The sequence below is a fragment of the Salvelinus fontinalis genome, chromosome 6 (assembly GCF_029448725.1).
Source record: "Salvelinus fontinalis isolate EN_2023a chromosome 6, ASM2944872v1, whole genome shotgun sequence".
NCBI lineage: Eukaryota > Metazoa > Chordata > Actinopteri > Salmoniformes > Salmonidae > Salvelinus > Salvelinus fontinalis.
Window position 1 is genome coordinate 2,745,796 of NC_074670.1, and position 17,500 is coordinate 2,763,295.

At 47.5% G+C, this 17,500-nt stretch overlaps 1 protein-coding gene across 2 annotated transcripts in view; it reads left to right on the plus strand.

Moving 5' to 3' along the window:
- Positions 1-17,500, plus strand: part of cdkal1 (CDK5 regulatory subunit associated protein 1-like 1) — an 815,078-nt gene that overhangs the window by 567,407 nt on the left and 230,171 nt on the right. For both annotated transcript variants that reach the window (XR_008759828.1, XM_055924595.1), the window contains exon 11: positions 16,745-16,925. Coding sequence is in view for 1 of the 2 variants with exons in the window: in XM_055924595.1 (XP_055780570.1) it covers positions 16,745-16,925 (181 nt within the window). In the remaining variant the exon portion in view is untranslated. The remainder of the gene's footprint in view (positions 1-16,744; positions 16,926-17,500) is intronic.

The window sequence follows — 17,500 nt, forward strand, 5'->3', positions numbered from 1 at the left end:
TGTCAGTGTATCACTGTGCAGTGTGGTGTGTGTTTCTTGGCAGATCGGAGCGTTCATTGTCCAATCAGTAAGTGTGTGTGTGTTTATTCGGAGAGAGCGAGAGGTCATTGTCCAATCAGTAAGCATGTGTGTGTTTATTCGGAGAGAGCGAGAGTTGGAACAGATTGCTTGGCTGTGAACTCATCGTCACTCCTGTGGCTCACTGCACCTAATGGACCAGCCTGCTGCGCTGTGTGGCTCACTGCACCTAATGCCAACAGCAGTGTGTGTGTGTGTGTGTGTGTGTGTGTGTGTGTGTGTGTGTGTGTGTGTGTGTGTGTGTGTGTGTGTGTGTGTGTGTGTGTGTGTGTGTGTGTGTGTGTGTGTGTGTGTGTGTGTGTGTGTGAGTTAGCTCCTATCCCTCTGGTGCCACCTAAGCTTCGGAATGTAGCTCTCACCAGCTACACACCTGTTCTCTATACTACCCTACACACACACACACACACACACACACACACACACACACCTGTTCTCTATACTACCCTACACACACACACACACACACACACCTGTTCTCTATACTACCCTACACACACACACACACACACACACACACACACACACACACACACACACACACACACACACACACACACACACACACACACACACACACACACACACACACCACACACACACACACACACACCTGTTCTCTATACTACCCTACACACCACACACACACACACACACACACACACACACACACACACACACACACACACACACACACACACACACACCAACACACCACACTACACACACACACACACACACACACCTGTTCTCTATACTACCCTACACACACACACACACACACACACACCTGTTCTCTATACTACCCTACACACACACACACCTGTTCTCTATACTACCCTACACACACACACACACACACCTGTTCTCTGTACTATCCTACACACACCTGTTCTCTGTACTACCCCTACGCGCACACACACACACACACACACACACACACACACACACACACACACACACACACACACACACACACACACACACACACACACACACCTGTTCTCTATACTACCCTACAAACACACAGACAGAGACAGAGACAGGCACACTGATCGGCTAGACTAGCCACTACAGAGAGAGAGACAGGAGACTAGCTCACTGATCAGAGAGAGAGACAGGAGCACTAGACTACTCACTGATCAGAGAGAGAGAGAGAGAGAAACAGGAGACTAGGCTCACTGATCAGAGAGAGAGAGACAGGAGACTAGGCTCACTGATCAGAGAGAGAGACAGGAGACTAGGCTCACTGATCAGAGAGAGAGAGACAGGAGACTAGGCTCACTGAGCAGAGATAGAGAGGAGACTAGGCTCACTGAGCAGAGAGAGAGAGACAGGAGACTAGGCTCACTGATCAGAGAGAGAGAGACAGGAGACTAGGCTCACTGATCAGAGAGAGAGAGACAGGAGACTAGGCTCACTGATCAGAGAGAGAGAGAGACAGGAGACTAGGCTCACTGATCAGAGAGAGAAACAGGAGACTAGGCTCACTGATCAGAGAGAGAAACAGGAGACTAGTCTCACTGATCAGAGAGAGAAACAGGAGACTAGGCTCACTGATCAGAGAGAGACAGGAGACTAGGCTCACTGATCAGAGAGAGACAGGAGACTAGGCTCACTGATCAGAGAGAGACAGGAGACTAGGCTCACTGATCAGAGAGAGACAGGAGACTAGGCTCACTGAGCAGAGAGAGAGAGAGACAGGAGACTAGGCTCACTGATCAGAGAGAGACAGGAGACTAGGCTCACTGATCAGAGAGAGACAGGGGACTAGGCTCACTGATCAGAGAGAGACAGGAGACTAGGCTCACTGATCAGAGAGAGACAGGAGACTAGGCTCACTGATCAGAGAGAGAAACAGGAGACTAGGCTCACTGATCAGAGAGAGACAGGAGACTAGGCTCACTGATCAGAGAGAGACAGGAGACTAGGCTCACTGATCAGAGAGAGACAGGAGACTAGGCTCACTGATCAGAGAGAGACAGGAGACTAGGCTCACTGAGCAGAGAGAGAGAGACAGGAGACTAGGCTCACTGATCAGAGAGAGACAGGAGACTAGGCTCACTGATCAGAGAGAGACAGGGGACTAGGCTCACTGATCAGAGAGAGACAGGAGACTAGGCTCACTGATCAGAGAGAGACAGGAGACTAGGCTCACTGATCAGAGAGAGAGAGACAGGAGACTAGGCTCACTGATCAGAGAGAGACAGGAGACTAGTCTCACTGATCAGAAGAGAGAGAGACAGGAGACTAGGCTCACTGATCAGAGAGAGAGAGACAGGAGACTAGGCTCACTGATCAGAGAGAGACAGTAGACTAGGCTCACTGAGCAGAGAGAGAGACAGGAGACTAGGCTCACTGATCAGAGAGAGAAACAGGAGACTAGTCTCACTGATCAGAGAGAGAGAGACAGGAGACTAGGCTCACTGATCAGAGAGAGAGAGACAGGAGACTAGGCTCACTGAGCAGAGAGAGAGACAGGAGACTAGGCTCACTGATCAGAGAGAGAGAGAGAGAGAGGAGACTAGGCTCACTGATCAGAGAGAGAGAGAGAGACAGGAGACTAGGCTCACTGAGCAGAGAGAGAGAGAGACAGGAGACTAGGCTCACTGAGCAGAGAGAGAGAGAGACAGGAGACTAGGCTCACTGAGCAGAGAGAGAGACAGGAGACTAGGCTCACTGATCAGAGAGAGACAGGAGACTAGGCTCACTGATCAGAGAGAGACAGGAGACTAGTCTCACTGATCAGAGAGAGAGACAGGAGACTAGGCTCACTGATCAGAGAGAGAGAGACAGGAGACTAGGCTCACTGAGCAGAGAGAGAGACAGGAGACTAGGCTCACTGATCAGAGAGAGAGAGAGACAGGAGACTAGGCTCACTGTTCAGAGAGAGAGACTAGGCTCACTGATCAGAGAGAGAGAGACAGGAGACTAGGCTCACTGAGCAGAGAGAGAGACAGGAGACTAGTCTCACTGATCAGAGAGAGACATGAGACTAGGCTCACTGAGCAGAGAGAGAGACAGGAGACTAGTCTCACTGATCAGAGAGAGAGACAGGAGACTAGGCTCACTGATCAGAGAGAGAGAGACAGGAGACTAGGCTCACTGATCAGAGAGAGAGAGACAGGAGACTAGGCTCACTGATCAGAGAGAGAGAGACAGGAGACTAGGCTCACTGAGCAGAGAGAGAGACAGGAGACTAGGCTCACTGATCAGAGAGAGAGAGACAGGAGACTAGGCTCACTGATCAGAGAGAGAGAGACAGGAGACTAGGCTTACTGATCAGAGAGAGAGAGAGAGACAGGAGACTAGGCTCACTGATCAGAGAGAGAGAGACAGGAGACTAGGCTCACTGATCAGAGAGAGAGAGACAGGAGACTAGTCTTACTGATCAGAGAGAGAGAGAGAGACAGGAGACTAGTCTCACTGATCAGAGAGAGAGACAGGAGACTAGGCTCACTGAGCAGAGAGAGAGACAGGAGACTAGGCTCACTGATCAGAGAGAGACATGAGACTAGGCTCACTCAGCAGAGAGAGAGACAGGAGACTAGTCTCACTGATCAGAGAGAGAGAGGGGCAGAGAGAATGCAGCTCACAGCTGTGGCGCGGTGAGTAGTGTGAGCTGCGTCCCCTGTCTTTCCTACCTCTCCTGGTTCTCTCTCTCCTACCAGATGACTGGGTAAATGTTTACCTTCCCAGAATGCCTCTACTCCTTCACATCCTCCCGTCCGTCTCTCTCGCCGCAGCACTTTGTTCCCCAGAGGACGCGTCCCGCTGTTGGTGCCTTTCGTCTCTCATCTCAACCACTCCCCTACATCTGTTGTGTAAATACTCACCTCCGAAGACCACGAGGGACGACCAAGACGTTATGCGGAGAAAGAGAGAGAGACAGACAGACAGAGAGAAAGGAGAGGAGGAATATTACCATTTTTCTTCCCCTGAGCTTTGGCAAACAAAGAAATTAGAATAATTCTGCTGAAGACAATGAAGTGTTTTATAAATCTTCTAACTCAACACGTACCTTTCTGATTCAGAGTTTGTTGATTTCCAGCAGGTTTTTTAATTAAAGGGATTTGGTCCCATGTGGAGAGCAGGCCTTGAGTAAATGTAAGCCCTGATAGGTGTAAAATGTGTGAAAGTGAACACACCAAAAACAAAATGCCCCCCCCCCCCCCCCCCCCCCCCCGCGGAAATCTGTCCCAATCACAAACCGACCCCTAGACCCTATGCACTAGACCCTATGCCCTAGACCCTATGACCTAGACCCTATGCCATAGACCCTATGACCTAGACCCTATGCCCTAGACCCTATGCCATAGACCCTATGCCATAGACCCTATGACCTAGACCCTATGCCCTAGACCCTATGACCTAGACCCTATGACCTAGACCCTAGAACCTATGCCATAGACCCTATGACCTAGACCCTATGACCTAGACCCTATGCCCTAGACTCTATGCCCTAGACCCTATGACCTAGACCCTATGCTCTAGACCCTATGCCCTAGACCCTATGCCCTAGACCCTATGCCCTAGATACTATGCCCTAGATCCTATGCCCTAGACCCTATGCCCTAATCACCTTTGGAGGTCTGAGATAATGTGATGGGTGTAAGTTACATGGTGTAACTCCCACCTAGACTATCAGAGGGCAAGTTGAAACTATCACCAAATTGCTTACACTTGTCAAATCAGATCTCAGCTAGGGTCTAGGGGTTGATTTGGAAATGGGCCTGTGTGTGTGTGTGTGTGTGTGTGTGTGTGTGTGTGTGTGTGTGTGTGTGTGTGTGTGTGTGTGTGTGTGTGTGTGTTGAGATGTGAGAAGTTCAACACTGTGGTGGTGGTGTCGTCGTTTGAAACCTGTTTCTCTCAGGATTTAAGTTGAATTTACCCAACAGTTTTATGGACTGAAATGTTTTGTAAGTCGATAATTACAGTAAAACAGTTTCTCTCAGTGTCACATACTAGCTAGATAACTAGTTCTGGGGCTGTGGATGTATGGATGGATTGATGGTGTGGTGTATATTAGCTAGCTAGATAACTAGTTCTGGGGCTGTGGATGGATGGTGTATACTAGCTAGCTAGATAACTAGTTCTGGGGCTGTGGATGGATGGTGTATACTAGCTAGCTAGATAACTAGTTCTGGGGCTGTGGATGGTGTGGTGTATATTAGCTAGCTAGATAACTAGTTCTGGGGCTGTGGATGGATGGTGTATACTAGCTAGCTAGATAACTAGTTCTGGGGCTGTGGATGGATGGTGTATACTAGCTAGCTAGATAACTAGTTCTGGGGCTGTGGATGGATGGTGTATACTAGCTAGCTAGATAACTAGTTCTGGGGCTGTGGATGGATGGTGTATACTAGCTAGCTAGATAACTAGTTCTGGGGCTGTGGATGTATGGATGGATTGATGGTGTGGTGTATATTAGCTAGCTAGATAACTAGTTCTGGGGCTCCTGGCCTTGCGGGCAGGCAGGAGGCCAGGCGGCCAGGAGGCCCCGTACAGCCTGGTGTAGTAGCATCTCTCCTTCTCCTTCGTCTCCCAGGCGCCTCGTTCCTTCGGCTGTAACTGCCAGATGAGGTGAGGAGCAGCAGGATCTCTGGGCTGCCTACCAGGTAGTGAGGAGTGGAGCGATGGCTTTGTTCGTCGGGCCTCTGTCACATTATTTACCTAGACCCCACCCTCTCTCCTTCTCCCTCTTTCCCCCACTCTCTCTCCCCCAATTTCTCTCTATCCCCCCTACTCTCTCTCTCTTCCTCCACTCTCTCTCCCCACTCTCTATATCCCCCCCACTCTATCTCTCTATCCCCTACTCTCTCTCTCCTCCCTCTCTCTACCCCCTACTCTCTCTCTCCCCCCTATCTCTCTACCCCCCCCACTCTCTCTCTCTATCCCCCCCCTACTCTCTCTCTCTTCCTCCACTCTCTCTCCCCACTCTCTCTATATCCCCCCCACTCTATCTCTCTATCCCCTACTCTCTCTCTCCCCCCTATCTCTCTACCCCCCCTCTCTCTCTATCTCTCCCCCCTCTCTCTCTCTCCTTTGTCTTCTCTCTTTTCAATTCAGGGTTTTAGGGTTTTATTGACATGGGAAACACATGTTTACATTGCCAAAGCAAGTGAAATAGATTTTATTTTAAAGTGAAATAAATAATAAAAAATTAACATTAAACCTTACACTCACAAAAGTTGATTTATTTAAATTAATTTATTCATTCATTCATTTATTCAGCCATTCAACCATTCATCCATTTGTTGGCAGATTCCCTCATATACAGTAGCAGTGGAAGGGTTATGGTTTCCCCTCATATATAGTAGCAGTGGAAGGGTTATGGTTTCCCCTCATATATAGTAGCAGTGAAAGGGTTATGGTTTCCCCTCATATATAGTAGCAGTGAAAGGGTTATGGTTTCCCCTCATATATAGTAGCAGTGAAAGGGTTATGGTTTCCCCTCATATATAGTAGCAGTGAAAGGGTTATGGTTTCCCCTCATATATAGTAGCAGTGAAAGGGTTATGGTTTCCCCTCATATATAGTAGCAGTGAAAGGGTTATGGTTTCCCCTCATATATAGTAGCAGTGAAAGGGTTATGGTTTCCCCTCATATATAGTAGCAGTGAAAGGGTTATGGTTTCCCCTCATATATAGTAGCAGTGAAAGGGTTATGGTTTCCCCTCATATATAGTAGCAGTGAAAGGGTTATGGTTTCCCCTCATATATAGTAGCAGTGAAAGGGTTATGGTTTCCCCTCATATATAGTAGCAGTGAAAGGGTTATGGTTTCCCCTCATATATAGTAGCAGTGAAAGGGTTATGGTTTCCCCTCATATATAGTAGCAGTGAAAGGGTTATGGTTTCCCCTCATATATAGTAGCAGTGAAAGGGTTATGGTTTCCCCTCATATATAGTAGCAGTGAAAGGGTTATGGTTTCCCCTCATATATAGTAGCAGTGAAAGGGTTATGGTTTCCCCTCATATATAGTAGCAGTGAAAGGGTTATGGTTTCCCCTCATAGTAGCAGTGAAAGGGTTATGGTTTCCCCTCATAGTAGCAGTGAAAGGGTTATGGTTTCTCCTCATATATAGTAGCAGTGAAAGGGTTATGGTTTCCCCTCATATATAGTAGCAGTGGAAGGGTTATGGTTTCCCCTCATATATAGTAGCAGTGAAAGGGTTATGGTTTCTCCTCATATATAGTAGCAGTGAAAGGGTTATGGTTTCCCCTCATATATAGTAGCAGTGAAAGGGTTATGGTTTCTCCTCATATATAGTAGCAGTGAAAGGGTTATGGTTTCCCCTCATATATAGTAGCAGTGAAAGGGTTATGGTTTCCCCTCATATATAGTAGCAGTGAAAGGGTTATGGTTTCCCCTCATATATAGTAGCAGTGAAAGGGTTATGGTTTCCCCTCATATATAGTAGCAGTGAAAGGGTTATGGTTTCCCCTCATATATAGTAGCAGTGAAAGGGTTATGGTTTCCCCTCATATATAGTAGCAGTGAAAGGGTTATGGTTTCTCCTCATATATAGTAGCAGTGAAAGGGTTATGGTTTCCCCTCATATATAGTAGCAGTGAAAGGGTTATGGTTTCCCCTCATATATAGTAGCAGTGAAAGGGTTATGGTTTCCCCTCATATATAGTAGCAGTGAAAGGGTTATGGTTTCCCCTCATAGTAGCAGTGAAAGGGTTATGGTTTCCCCTCATATATAGTAGCAGTGAAAGGGTTATGGTTTCCCCTCATATATAGTAGCAGTGAAAGGGTTATGGTTTCCCCTCATATATAGTAGCAGTGAAAGGGTTATGGTTTCTCCTCATATATAGTAGCAGTGAAAGGGTTATGGTTTCCCCTCATATATAGTAGCAGTGGAAGGGTTATGGTTTCTCCTCATATATAGTAGCAGTGAAAGGGTTATGGTTTCCCCTCATATATAGTAGCAGTGAAAGGGTTATGGTTTCCCCTCTTCACCTTGTTGTTTTTAACATGGTGATTTTAAAGCCGTTTCCTGTAAATGGCCCGTCTCAGCTTCACCATGGAAACCACCACATATAACGCTGGTCCTCCAGCAAATGAACGTTGATTGCAGGTCCAGGCAAGTCCATGTTACAGGACTACACAGACAGTCATGTGTGTTGGGGGTATTCACTCTGATTCACACTGATTCATTGATTCACACTGATTCCCTCCGATTCACACCGATTCACACTGATTCACTGATTCACTCTGATTCACACTGTTTTCACTCTGATTCACCGATTCACTCCGATTCACACTGATTCACACGGATTCGCTCGGATTCACTGATTCATTGATTCACTCTGATTCACTGATACACACTGATTCACAGTGGGGGTGTAGAGCTGAGCTCACCACAGAGTAGCTCTCTCTTCCCCCTCTCTCTAGCTCTCTTCTCTCTCTCTCTCTCTAGCTCTCTCTCTAGCTCTCTTCTCTCTCTCTCTCTCTCTAGCTCTCTTCTCTCTCTCTCTCTATAGCTCTCTTCTCTCTCTCTCTCTCTCTCTCTAGCTCTCTTCCCCCTCTCTCTAGCTCTCTTCCCCCTCTCTCTAGCTCTCTTCCCCCTCTCTCTAGCTCTCTCTCTAGCTCTCTTCTCTCTCTCTCTCTAGCTCTCTCTCTCTCTCTCTCTCTCTAGCGCTCTTCTCTCTCTCCCTCTCTCTCTAGCTCTTGTCTCTCTCCCCCTCTCTCTCTAGCTCTCTAACTCTCTCTCTCTAACTCTATCCTCCTCTCTCTCTAGCTATCTTCCCCTCTCTCTCTAGCTCTCTTCTCTCTCCCCCTCTCTCTCTAGCTATCTTCCCCTCTCTCTCTAGCTATCTTCCCCTCTCTCTCTAGCTCTCTTCTCTCTCCCCCTCTCTCTCTAGCTATCTTCCCCTCTCTCTCTAGCTATCTTCCCCTCTCTCTCTAGCTATCTTCCCCTCTCTCTCTAGCTCTCTTCTCTCTCACCCTCTCTCTCTAGCTATCTTCCCCTCTCTCTCTAGCTATATTCCCCTCTCTCTCTAGCTCTCTTCTCACTCCCCCTCTCTCTCTAGCTATATTCCCCTCTCTCTCTAGCTCTCTTCTCACTCCCCCTCTCTCTCTAGCTATATTCCCCTCTCTCTTTCTCTCTTCTCCTCTCTCTTTCTAGCTCTCTCCCTCTTTCTCTAGTGGTCTCTCTCTCCCCCTCTCTCTAGCTCTCTCTCCATCTCTCTATCCCTCTATCTCTCTATCTCTCTCCCTCTCCCTCTCTCTCTCTCTCTCTCTCTCTCTCTCTCTCTCTCTCTCTCTCTCTCCCTCTCTCTGTATGAGATAGTAAAGGCATAACCAGTGGGAGTGAAGGAGATGGCCACTAATAGCATCTGAACTAGCGCTGCATTCTGGAAGCTTCTGAGCCGGCCGACTTATTTCCAAAGGCCTCAGCAATCAGCCTGACAAGCTAACAATGCATCAAAGACGCACAAAAAATGCCCTGGTCGAGTAGACAGACAGACATACAGACAGGAGGAACCATTTTGTGTGATTCCAGACATGTAGCCAGGTCCAATTCTGTCATCTCTCTTTATCTGTCTATCTCTCTCTCTCTCTCTCTCTCTCTCTCTCTCTCTCTCTCTCTCTCTCTCTCTCTCTCTCTCTCTCTCTCTCTCTCTCTCTCTCTCTCTCTCTCTCTCTCTCTCTCTGCTCTCTCTCTCTCTCTCTCTCTCTCTCTCTCTCTCTCTCTCTCTCTCTCTCTCTCTCTCTCTCTCTCTCTCTCTCTCAATTCAATTCAATTCAAGGGGCTTTATTGGCATGGGAAACATGTGTTAACATTGCCAAAGCAAGTGAGGTAGCAATACACAAAAGTGAAACAAACAATACAAATTAACAGTAAACATTACACATACAGAAGTTTCAAAACAATAAAGACATTACAAATGTCATATTATATATATATACAGTGTTGTAGCAATGTACGAATGGTTAAAGCACACAGGTTAAAATAAATAGGCATAAATATGGGTTGTATTTACAATGGTGTTTGTTCTTCACTGGTTGCCCTTTTCTTGTGGCAACAGGTCACAAATCTTGCTGCTGTGATGACACACTGTGGAATTTCACCCAGTAGATATGGGAGTTTATCAAAATTGGATTTGTTTTCGAATTCTTTGTGGAACTGTGTAATCTGAGGGAAATATGTCTCTCTAATATGGTCATACATTGGGCAGGAGGTTAGGAAGTGCAGCTCAGTTTCCACCTCATTTTGTGGACAGTGAGCACATAGCCTGTCTTCTCTTGAGAGCCATGTCTGCCTACGGCGGCCTTTCTCAATAGCAAGGCTATGCTCACTGAGTCTGTACATAGTCAAAGCTTTCCTTAAGTTTGGGTCAGTCACAGTGGTCAGGTATTCTGCCACTGTGTACTCTCTGTTTAGGGACAAATAGCATTCTAGTTTGCTCTGTGTTTTTGTTAATTCTTTCCAATGTGTCAAGTAATTATCTTTTTGTTTTCTCATGATTTGGTTGGGTCTAATAGTGTTGCTGTCCTGGGGCTCTGTGGGGTGTGTTTGTGTTTGTGAACAGAGCCCTAGGACCAGCTTGCTTAGGGGACTCTTCTCCAGGTTCATCTCTCTGTAGGTGATGGCTTTGTTATGGAAGGTTTGGGAATCGCTTCCTTTTAGGTGGTTGTAGAATTTAACGTCTCTTTTCTGGATTTTGATAATTAGTGGGTATCGGCCTAATTCTGCTCTCTCTCTCTCTCTCTCTCTCTCTCTGTCTCTGTCTCTGTCTCTGTCTGTCTCCCTCTCTCCCTCTCCCTCTCTCTCTCTCTCTCTCTCTCTCTCTCTCTCTCTCTCTCTCTCTCTCTCTCTCTCTCTGTCTCTCTCTCTCGCTCTCCTTCTCTTTCTCTCGCTCCTCTCTCTCTCTCCCTCCCTCTATCTCCCTCTCTCTCCCCCTCTTTCTGTCTTGCTCTCCCTCACTCTCTCTCTCTCTCTCTCTCTCTCTCTCTCTCTCTCGCTCTTTATCTCTCTCTCTTTCTCTCTCTCTCTCTCTCTCTCTCTCTCTCTCGCTCTTTATCTCGCTCTTTCTCTCTCTCTCTCTCTCTCTCTCACTCTTTCTCTCTCTCTCTCCCTGGTGAGTTATAGATCCAGCTATACTTGATATATAGACAGGAGGGGCCACTGTGTCTCATAATACACTGCTGCCAATCTGTTTCAGCTCCATCAGAGCAGCCCATGCCCGCATCCCAAAATGGCACAGACCCTATTCCCTATATAGGTCCCATAAGGATCTGCTCAAAAGTAGTGCACTCTATAGGGTTCTATTTAGGATGCAAGCCAGCCCTTCATTCAAACAGCCCTCTTCTCCTTTGTCACCGTAATGAGGGACACAGACGAGACAGGAACACACATACTGTCATATCTCAGTATCTTATTCCAGGAATTATGTATTTCACTGCCGTATCTCAGTATCTTATTCCAGGAACTATTTATTTCACTGCCGTATCTCAGTATCTTATTCCAGGAACTATTTATTTAACTTGCCGTATCTCAGTATCTTATTCCAGGAACTATTTATTTCACTTGCCGTATCTCAGTATCTTATTCCAGGAACCATTTTCACTTAGTTATTCATTAGACTGGATGAGTCTGTCCAGGACATATCGTGCCTTCGGAAAATGTTCAGACCACTTGACTTTTTCCACATGTTGTTACTTACAGCCTTATTCTAAAATGGATTACATCGTTTTTTTCCCTCATCAATCTACACAAAATATCCCATGATGATGAAGAAAGGGAAATATCTTCTCTACTCTCAGTCTTCCCTCTTTTCTACCCCCTCTCTCTCTCTGCTCTCTACTCTCTCTCCCCTCTCTCTCTACTCTCTCTCTCCCCTCTCTCTCTACTCTCTCTCTCCCCTCTCTACTCTCCTCCCCTCTCTCTCTACTCTCTCTCTCCCCCCTCTCTCTCCCCCCTCTCTCTACTCTCTCTCCCCTCTCTCTCTCCCATCTCCCATCTCTCTACTCTCTACTCTCTCTCCCCTCTCTCTCTACTCTCTCTCTCCCCACTCTCTCTACTCTCTCTCTCCCATATCTATCTACTCTCTCTCTCCCCCCTCTCTCTACTTTCTCTCTCCCCTCTCTCTACTCTCTCTCTCTACTCTCTCTCTCCCCTCTCTCTCTACTCTCTCTCCCATCTCTCTCTACTCTCTCTCCCCTCTCTCTCTCCCCTCTCTCTCCCCACTCTCTCTACTCTCTCTCTACTCTCTCTAACCCATCTCTCTACTCTCTCTCTCCTCTATCTCTCCTCTCTCTACCCTCCTCTCTCCACCCTCCTCTCTCCACCCTCTTCTCTCTACTCTCCTCTCTCTATCCTCCTCTCTCCACCCTCATCTCTCTACTCTCCTCTCTTCTCTCCTCTCTCTACTCTCCTCTCTCTCCTCTCTACTTCCTCTCTCCTCTCCTCTCTCTACCCTCCTCTCTCTACCCTCCTCTCTCTACCCTCCTCTCTCTACTCTCCTCTCTCTACCCTCCTCTCTCCACCCTCCTCTATCTACGCTCCTCTCTTCTCTCCTCTCTCTACTCTCCTCTCTCTCCTCTCTACCCCCTCTCTCTCCTTCCTCTCCTCTGTCTTTCTTTATCTCTGTATGATCCACTATGTCCAGGTCTTATTGTAGATTTATCTTCCCATAATAACAGCCCATTTTTAGAGCTTCAGGTTGCCCATATGGTTTGGTAAAGCAGAGTAATTACATATGTTGGTGGGTTCAGTTCCTCTGTAAGCCAGACAGAACGTTTTTTGTGGTTCAGTCCCTCTGTAAGCCAGAGAGAATGGTTCTGGGGTTCAGTCCCTCTGTTAGCCAGAGAGAACAGTTTTGGGGTTCAGTCCCTCTGTAAGCCAGAGAGAATGGTTTTGGGGTTCATATGTTCACCATACAACCCCTACCAACACCTTCCTTCTGGGGTCACACACGCACACTCTCACACGCACACACATGCACGCACGCTCACGCGCACACACACACGCTCACGCACACACACACACGTCACAACAATGGAAATTACTCTACCACAATACAGACACACAACCCATCTGACTACAACACAACCCCATCTGACTACAATACAAACCCATCTGACTACAATACAACCCATCTGACTACAATACAACCCATCTGACTACAACACAAACCCACCTGACTACAATACAACCCATCTGACTACAATACAAACCCATCTGACTACAATACAACCCATCTGACTACAATACAAACCCATCTGACTACAATACAACCCATCTGACTACAACACAACCCATCTGACTACAACACAAACCCATCTGACTACAATACAAACCCATCTGACTACAACACAAACCCATCTGACTACAACACAAACCCATCTGACTACAATACAAACCCATCTGACTACAACACAAACCCATCTGACTACAACACAAACCCATCTGACTACAATACAACCCATCTGACTACAACACAAACCCACAGACTCAAGCTGAACACAAGCTTGTGTCGACTTAAGACGGTCTATGGCCCTTATCTTCCACACTTGCATAATACTATTGAATGAAGCGATGTATTGTAGGCTAGTATGAATATTGGACCACCGTCTCTGTATATGACCGGGGAACAAGGTCCGGGAACAGGAATGTACAGTAAGACCGTGGTTGTAATCCTCCACTTGGGTTGATGGGGAAAGGTCAAGGATTCCCCAGAGCCCTGCGGAACCTCTTGAATGTGAAGGACTCTGGGCCGAGCAGACGTCAGTAGGACGCCAGTAGGCCGGGGGGGGGGTTTATCTCTCCTGGAAACACAACGATCCACTTTCATGTGATTAGAAATGGACGTCTGTCAATAAGTGCACATTGATCCACATTTGATGGGTGGAGGAGATGGTAATGATGCCGTAGGAGACTCCAACCCACAACAGCAGGAAGAGGAGTTACCATCAGGAGAGAGGGAAGAAGCACGGATTCAAAAAATGGTCTTGGAGTGCTGATCTAGGATCAGGGGCCGTATCAAGAGTTAGGATCAGGGGCCGTATCAAGAGTTAGGATCAGGGGCCGTATGTATCAAGAGTTAGGATCAGGGGCCGTATGTATCAAGAGTTAGGATCAGGGGCCGTATCAAGAGTTAGGATCAGGGGCCGTTTCAAGAGTTAGGATCAGGGGGCGTGTGTATCAAGAGTTAGGATCAGGGGCCGTATCAAGAGTTAGGATCAGGGGCCATATCAAGAGTTAGGATCAGGGGCCGTATCAAGAGTTAGGATCAGGGGCCGTATCAAGAGTTAGGATCAGGGGCCGTATCAAGAGTTAGGATCAGGGGCCGTATCAAGAGTTAGGATCAGGGGCCGTATGTATCAAGAGTTAGGATCAGGGGCCGTATCAAGAGTTAGGATCAGGGGCCGTATGTTTCAAGAGTTAGGATCAGGGGCCGCATGTATCAAGAGTTAGGATCAGGGGCCATATCAAGAGTTAGGATCAGGGGCCGTATGTATCAAGAGTTAGGATCAGGGGCCGTATGTATCAAGAGTTAGGATCAGGGGCCGCATGTATCAAGAGTTAGGATCAGGGGCCATATCAAGAGTTAGGATCAGGGGCCGTATGTATCAAGAGTTAGGATCAGGGGCCGTATCAAGAGTTAGGATCAGGGGCCGTATCAAGAGTTAGGATCAGGGGCCGTATGTATCAAGAGTTAGGATCAGGGGCCGTGTGTATCAAGAGTTAGGATCAGGGGCCGTGTGTATCAAGAGTTAGGATCAGGGGCCGTGTGTATCAAGAGTTAGGATCAGGGGCCGTTTCAAGAGTTAGGATCAGGGGCCGTATCAAGAGTTAGGATCAGGGGCCGTGTGTATCAAGCGTCTCGGTGTAGGAGTAAAGTGCTGATCTAGGATCAGGTCCTTCCTGTCCATATTACCTCATGTATTATGATCTTAAAGCTCTTATTCTGAGACTGTGGTATTTGTTCTTGTGGTCGGCAGAGTTTGGTTTCTCAGGCTGTCCTCAGACTTCAAGGGTTCATTTCAGATACTTGTCTCCCAACCTCAACCGTCTCAGCAGGAAACATGAAAGGTTGTCTGCTGTCCCACTATTCCACCTCTCTCTCTCTGGACATGAAAGGTTGTCTGCTGTCCCACTATTCCACCTCTCTCTCTCTGGACATGAAGGTTGTCTGCTGTTCCACTATTCCACCTCTCTCTCTCTGGACATGAAAGGTTGTCTACTGTTCCACTATTCCACATCTCTCTCTCTGGACATGAAAGGGTGTCTGCTGTTCCACTATTCCACATCTCTCTCTCTGGACATGAAAGGTTGTCTGCTGTTCCACTATTCCACCTCTCTCTCTCTGGACATGAAAGGTTGTCTGCTGTTCCACTATTCCACCTCTCTCTCTCTGGACATGAAAGGTTGTCTGCTGTTCCACTATTCCACCTCTCTCTCTCTGGACATGAAAGGGTGTCTGCTGTTCCACTATTCCACCTCTCTCTCTCTGGACATGAAAGGTTGTCTACTGTTCCACTATTCCACATCTCTCTCTCTGGACATGAAAGGGTGTCTGCTGTTCCACTATTCCACATCTCTCTCTCTGGACATGAAAGGGTGTCTGCTGTTCCACTATTCCACCTCTCTCTCTCTCTGGACATGAAAGGTTGTCTACTGTTCCACTATTCCACCTCTCTCTGTTCTCACCGTCTTCAGTAGCCTTGAAGAGGGTTTGTACCTGTGAATCAGAGATCAATAATAACAGAATATATACAAGCCAGGATCAATGAACCAGTCCTCTGCGGAGGTTCTCATTCAATCACGGACCCGGCCAATAATCAATTGTCATTGAGGCTGCTAATAAGGGTCCTGTTGCAGGAATTATCCCACAGAGAAGATCTGCATAGCAACAGTGGACAGACATCACAGGGCCAATGTTGATGTTCAATACACTTCAACACACTTGCATCAAACATACTGTAGTTAGTTAAATGTACGTTTCCTTGACACGTTTTTCTACTATGTCTTTAGTTTCTTGTTCGTCTTTCCCTGAATCCGTATTGTGATTTGTAAGTTGTGAATTTGAATGATCCTGGTACAATTGGAGGTGTTTCGGTGCTTTCATTCAGATATTGATGAGGGTAAATAACATTTTGTGTCTCTTCCTCCTTCCCTCTCTTCCTCTCCTCTCTCTCTCTCCCTCTCTGTCGCTCTTCCTCCTTCCCTCTCTTCCTCTCCTCTCTCTCTCTCCCTCTCTGTCGCTCTTCCTCCTTCCCTCTCTTCCTCTCCTCTCTCTCTCTCCCTCCATCTCTGTCTCCCTTCCTCCTTCCCTCTCTTCCTCTCCTCTCTCCCTCTCTGTCTCCCTTCCTCCTTCCCTCTCTTCCTCTCCTCTCTCTCTCTCCCTCTCTGTCGCTCTTCCTCCTTCCCTCTCTTCCTCTCCTCTCTCCTCCCTCCTCCCCTCTCTCGCCTCGCTCTCTCCTCCTTCCCTCTCTTCCTCTCCTCTCTCTCTCCCTCCCTCCCTCCTTCCCTCTCCTTCCCTCTCTTCCTCTCTCTCTCCCTCCCTCTCTGTCTCTCTTCCTCCTTACCTCTCTTCCTCTCCTCTCTCTCTCCCTCTATCTGCCTCCCTCTCTTTATCTCTTCTCCTTCCCTCTCTTCCTCTCTCTCTCCCTCCCTCTCTCCCTCCCTCTCTCCCTCTCCCTCCCTCTCTCAGGGTTCCTGGTATCACCATCGCCACGGACATCATCTGTGGTTTCCCAGGGGAGACGGATGCTGACTTCCAGGAGACATGTGACCTAGTGAAGGAGTATCGCTTCCCCAGCCTCTTCATCAACCAGTTCTACCCCCGGCCTGGCACCCCCGCCGCCAAGATGGACCAGGTCCCCGCCCAAGTGGTGAGTTAGTTACAACCCCCTGATTTTAAATTGACTTCAAGTGTGTATGATCACACCACATGTTGCGTCACATCACACCTGTTTGCATTTGATCACATGTTGTACCAGAGAGTTATTCTTCTTCTTGTTTGGAGGTAGTAGAGTTTAACATGGACCAGAGTGTTTGGAGGCAGTAGAGTTTAACATGGACCAGAGTGTTTGGAGGCAGTAGAGTTTAACATGGACCAGAGTGTTGAGGCAGTAGAGTTTAACATGGACCAGAGTGTGGAGACAGTAGAGTTTAACATGGACCAGAGTGTTGAGGCAGTAGAGTTTAACATGGACCAGAGTGTTTGGAGGCAGTAGATTTTAACATGGACCAGTGTTTGGAAGCAGTAGAGTTTAACATGGACCAGAGTGTTGAGGCAGTAGAGTTTAACATGGACCAGGGTGTTTGGAGGCAGTAGAGTTTAACATGGACCAGAGTGTTGAGGCAGTAGAGTTTAACATGGACCAGAGTGTTTGGAGGCAGTAGAGTTTAACATGGACCAGAGTGTTTGGAGGCAGTAGAGTTTAACATGGACGAGAGTGTTTGG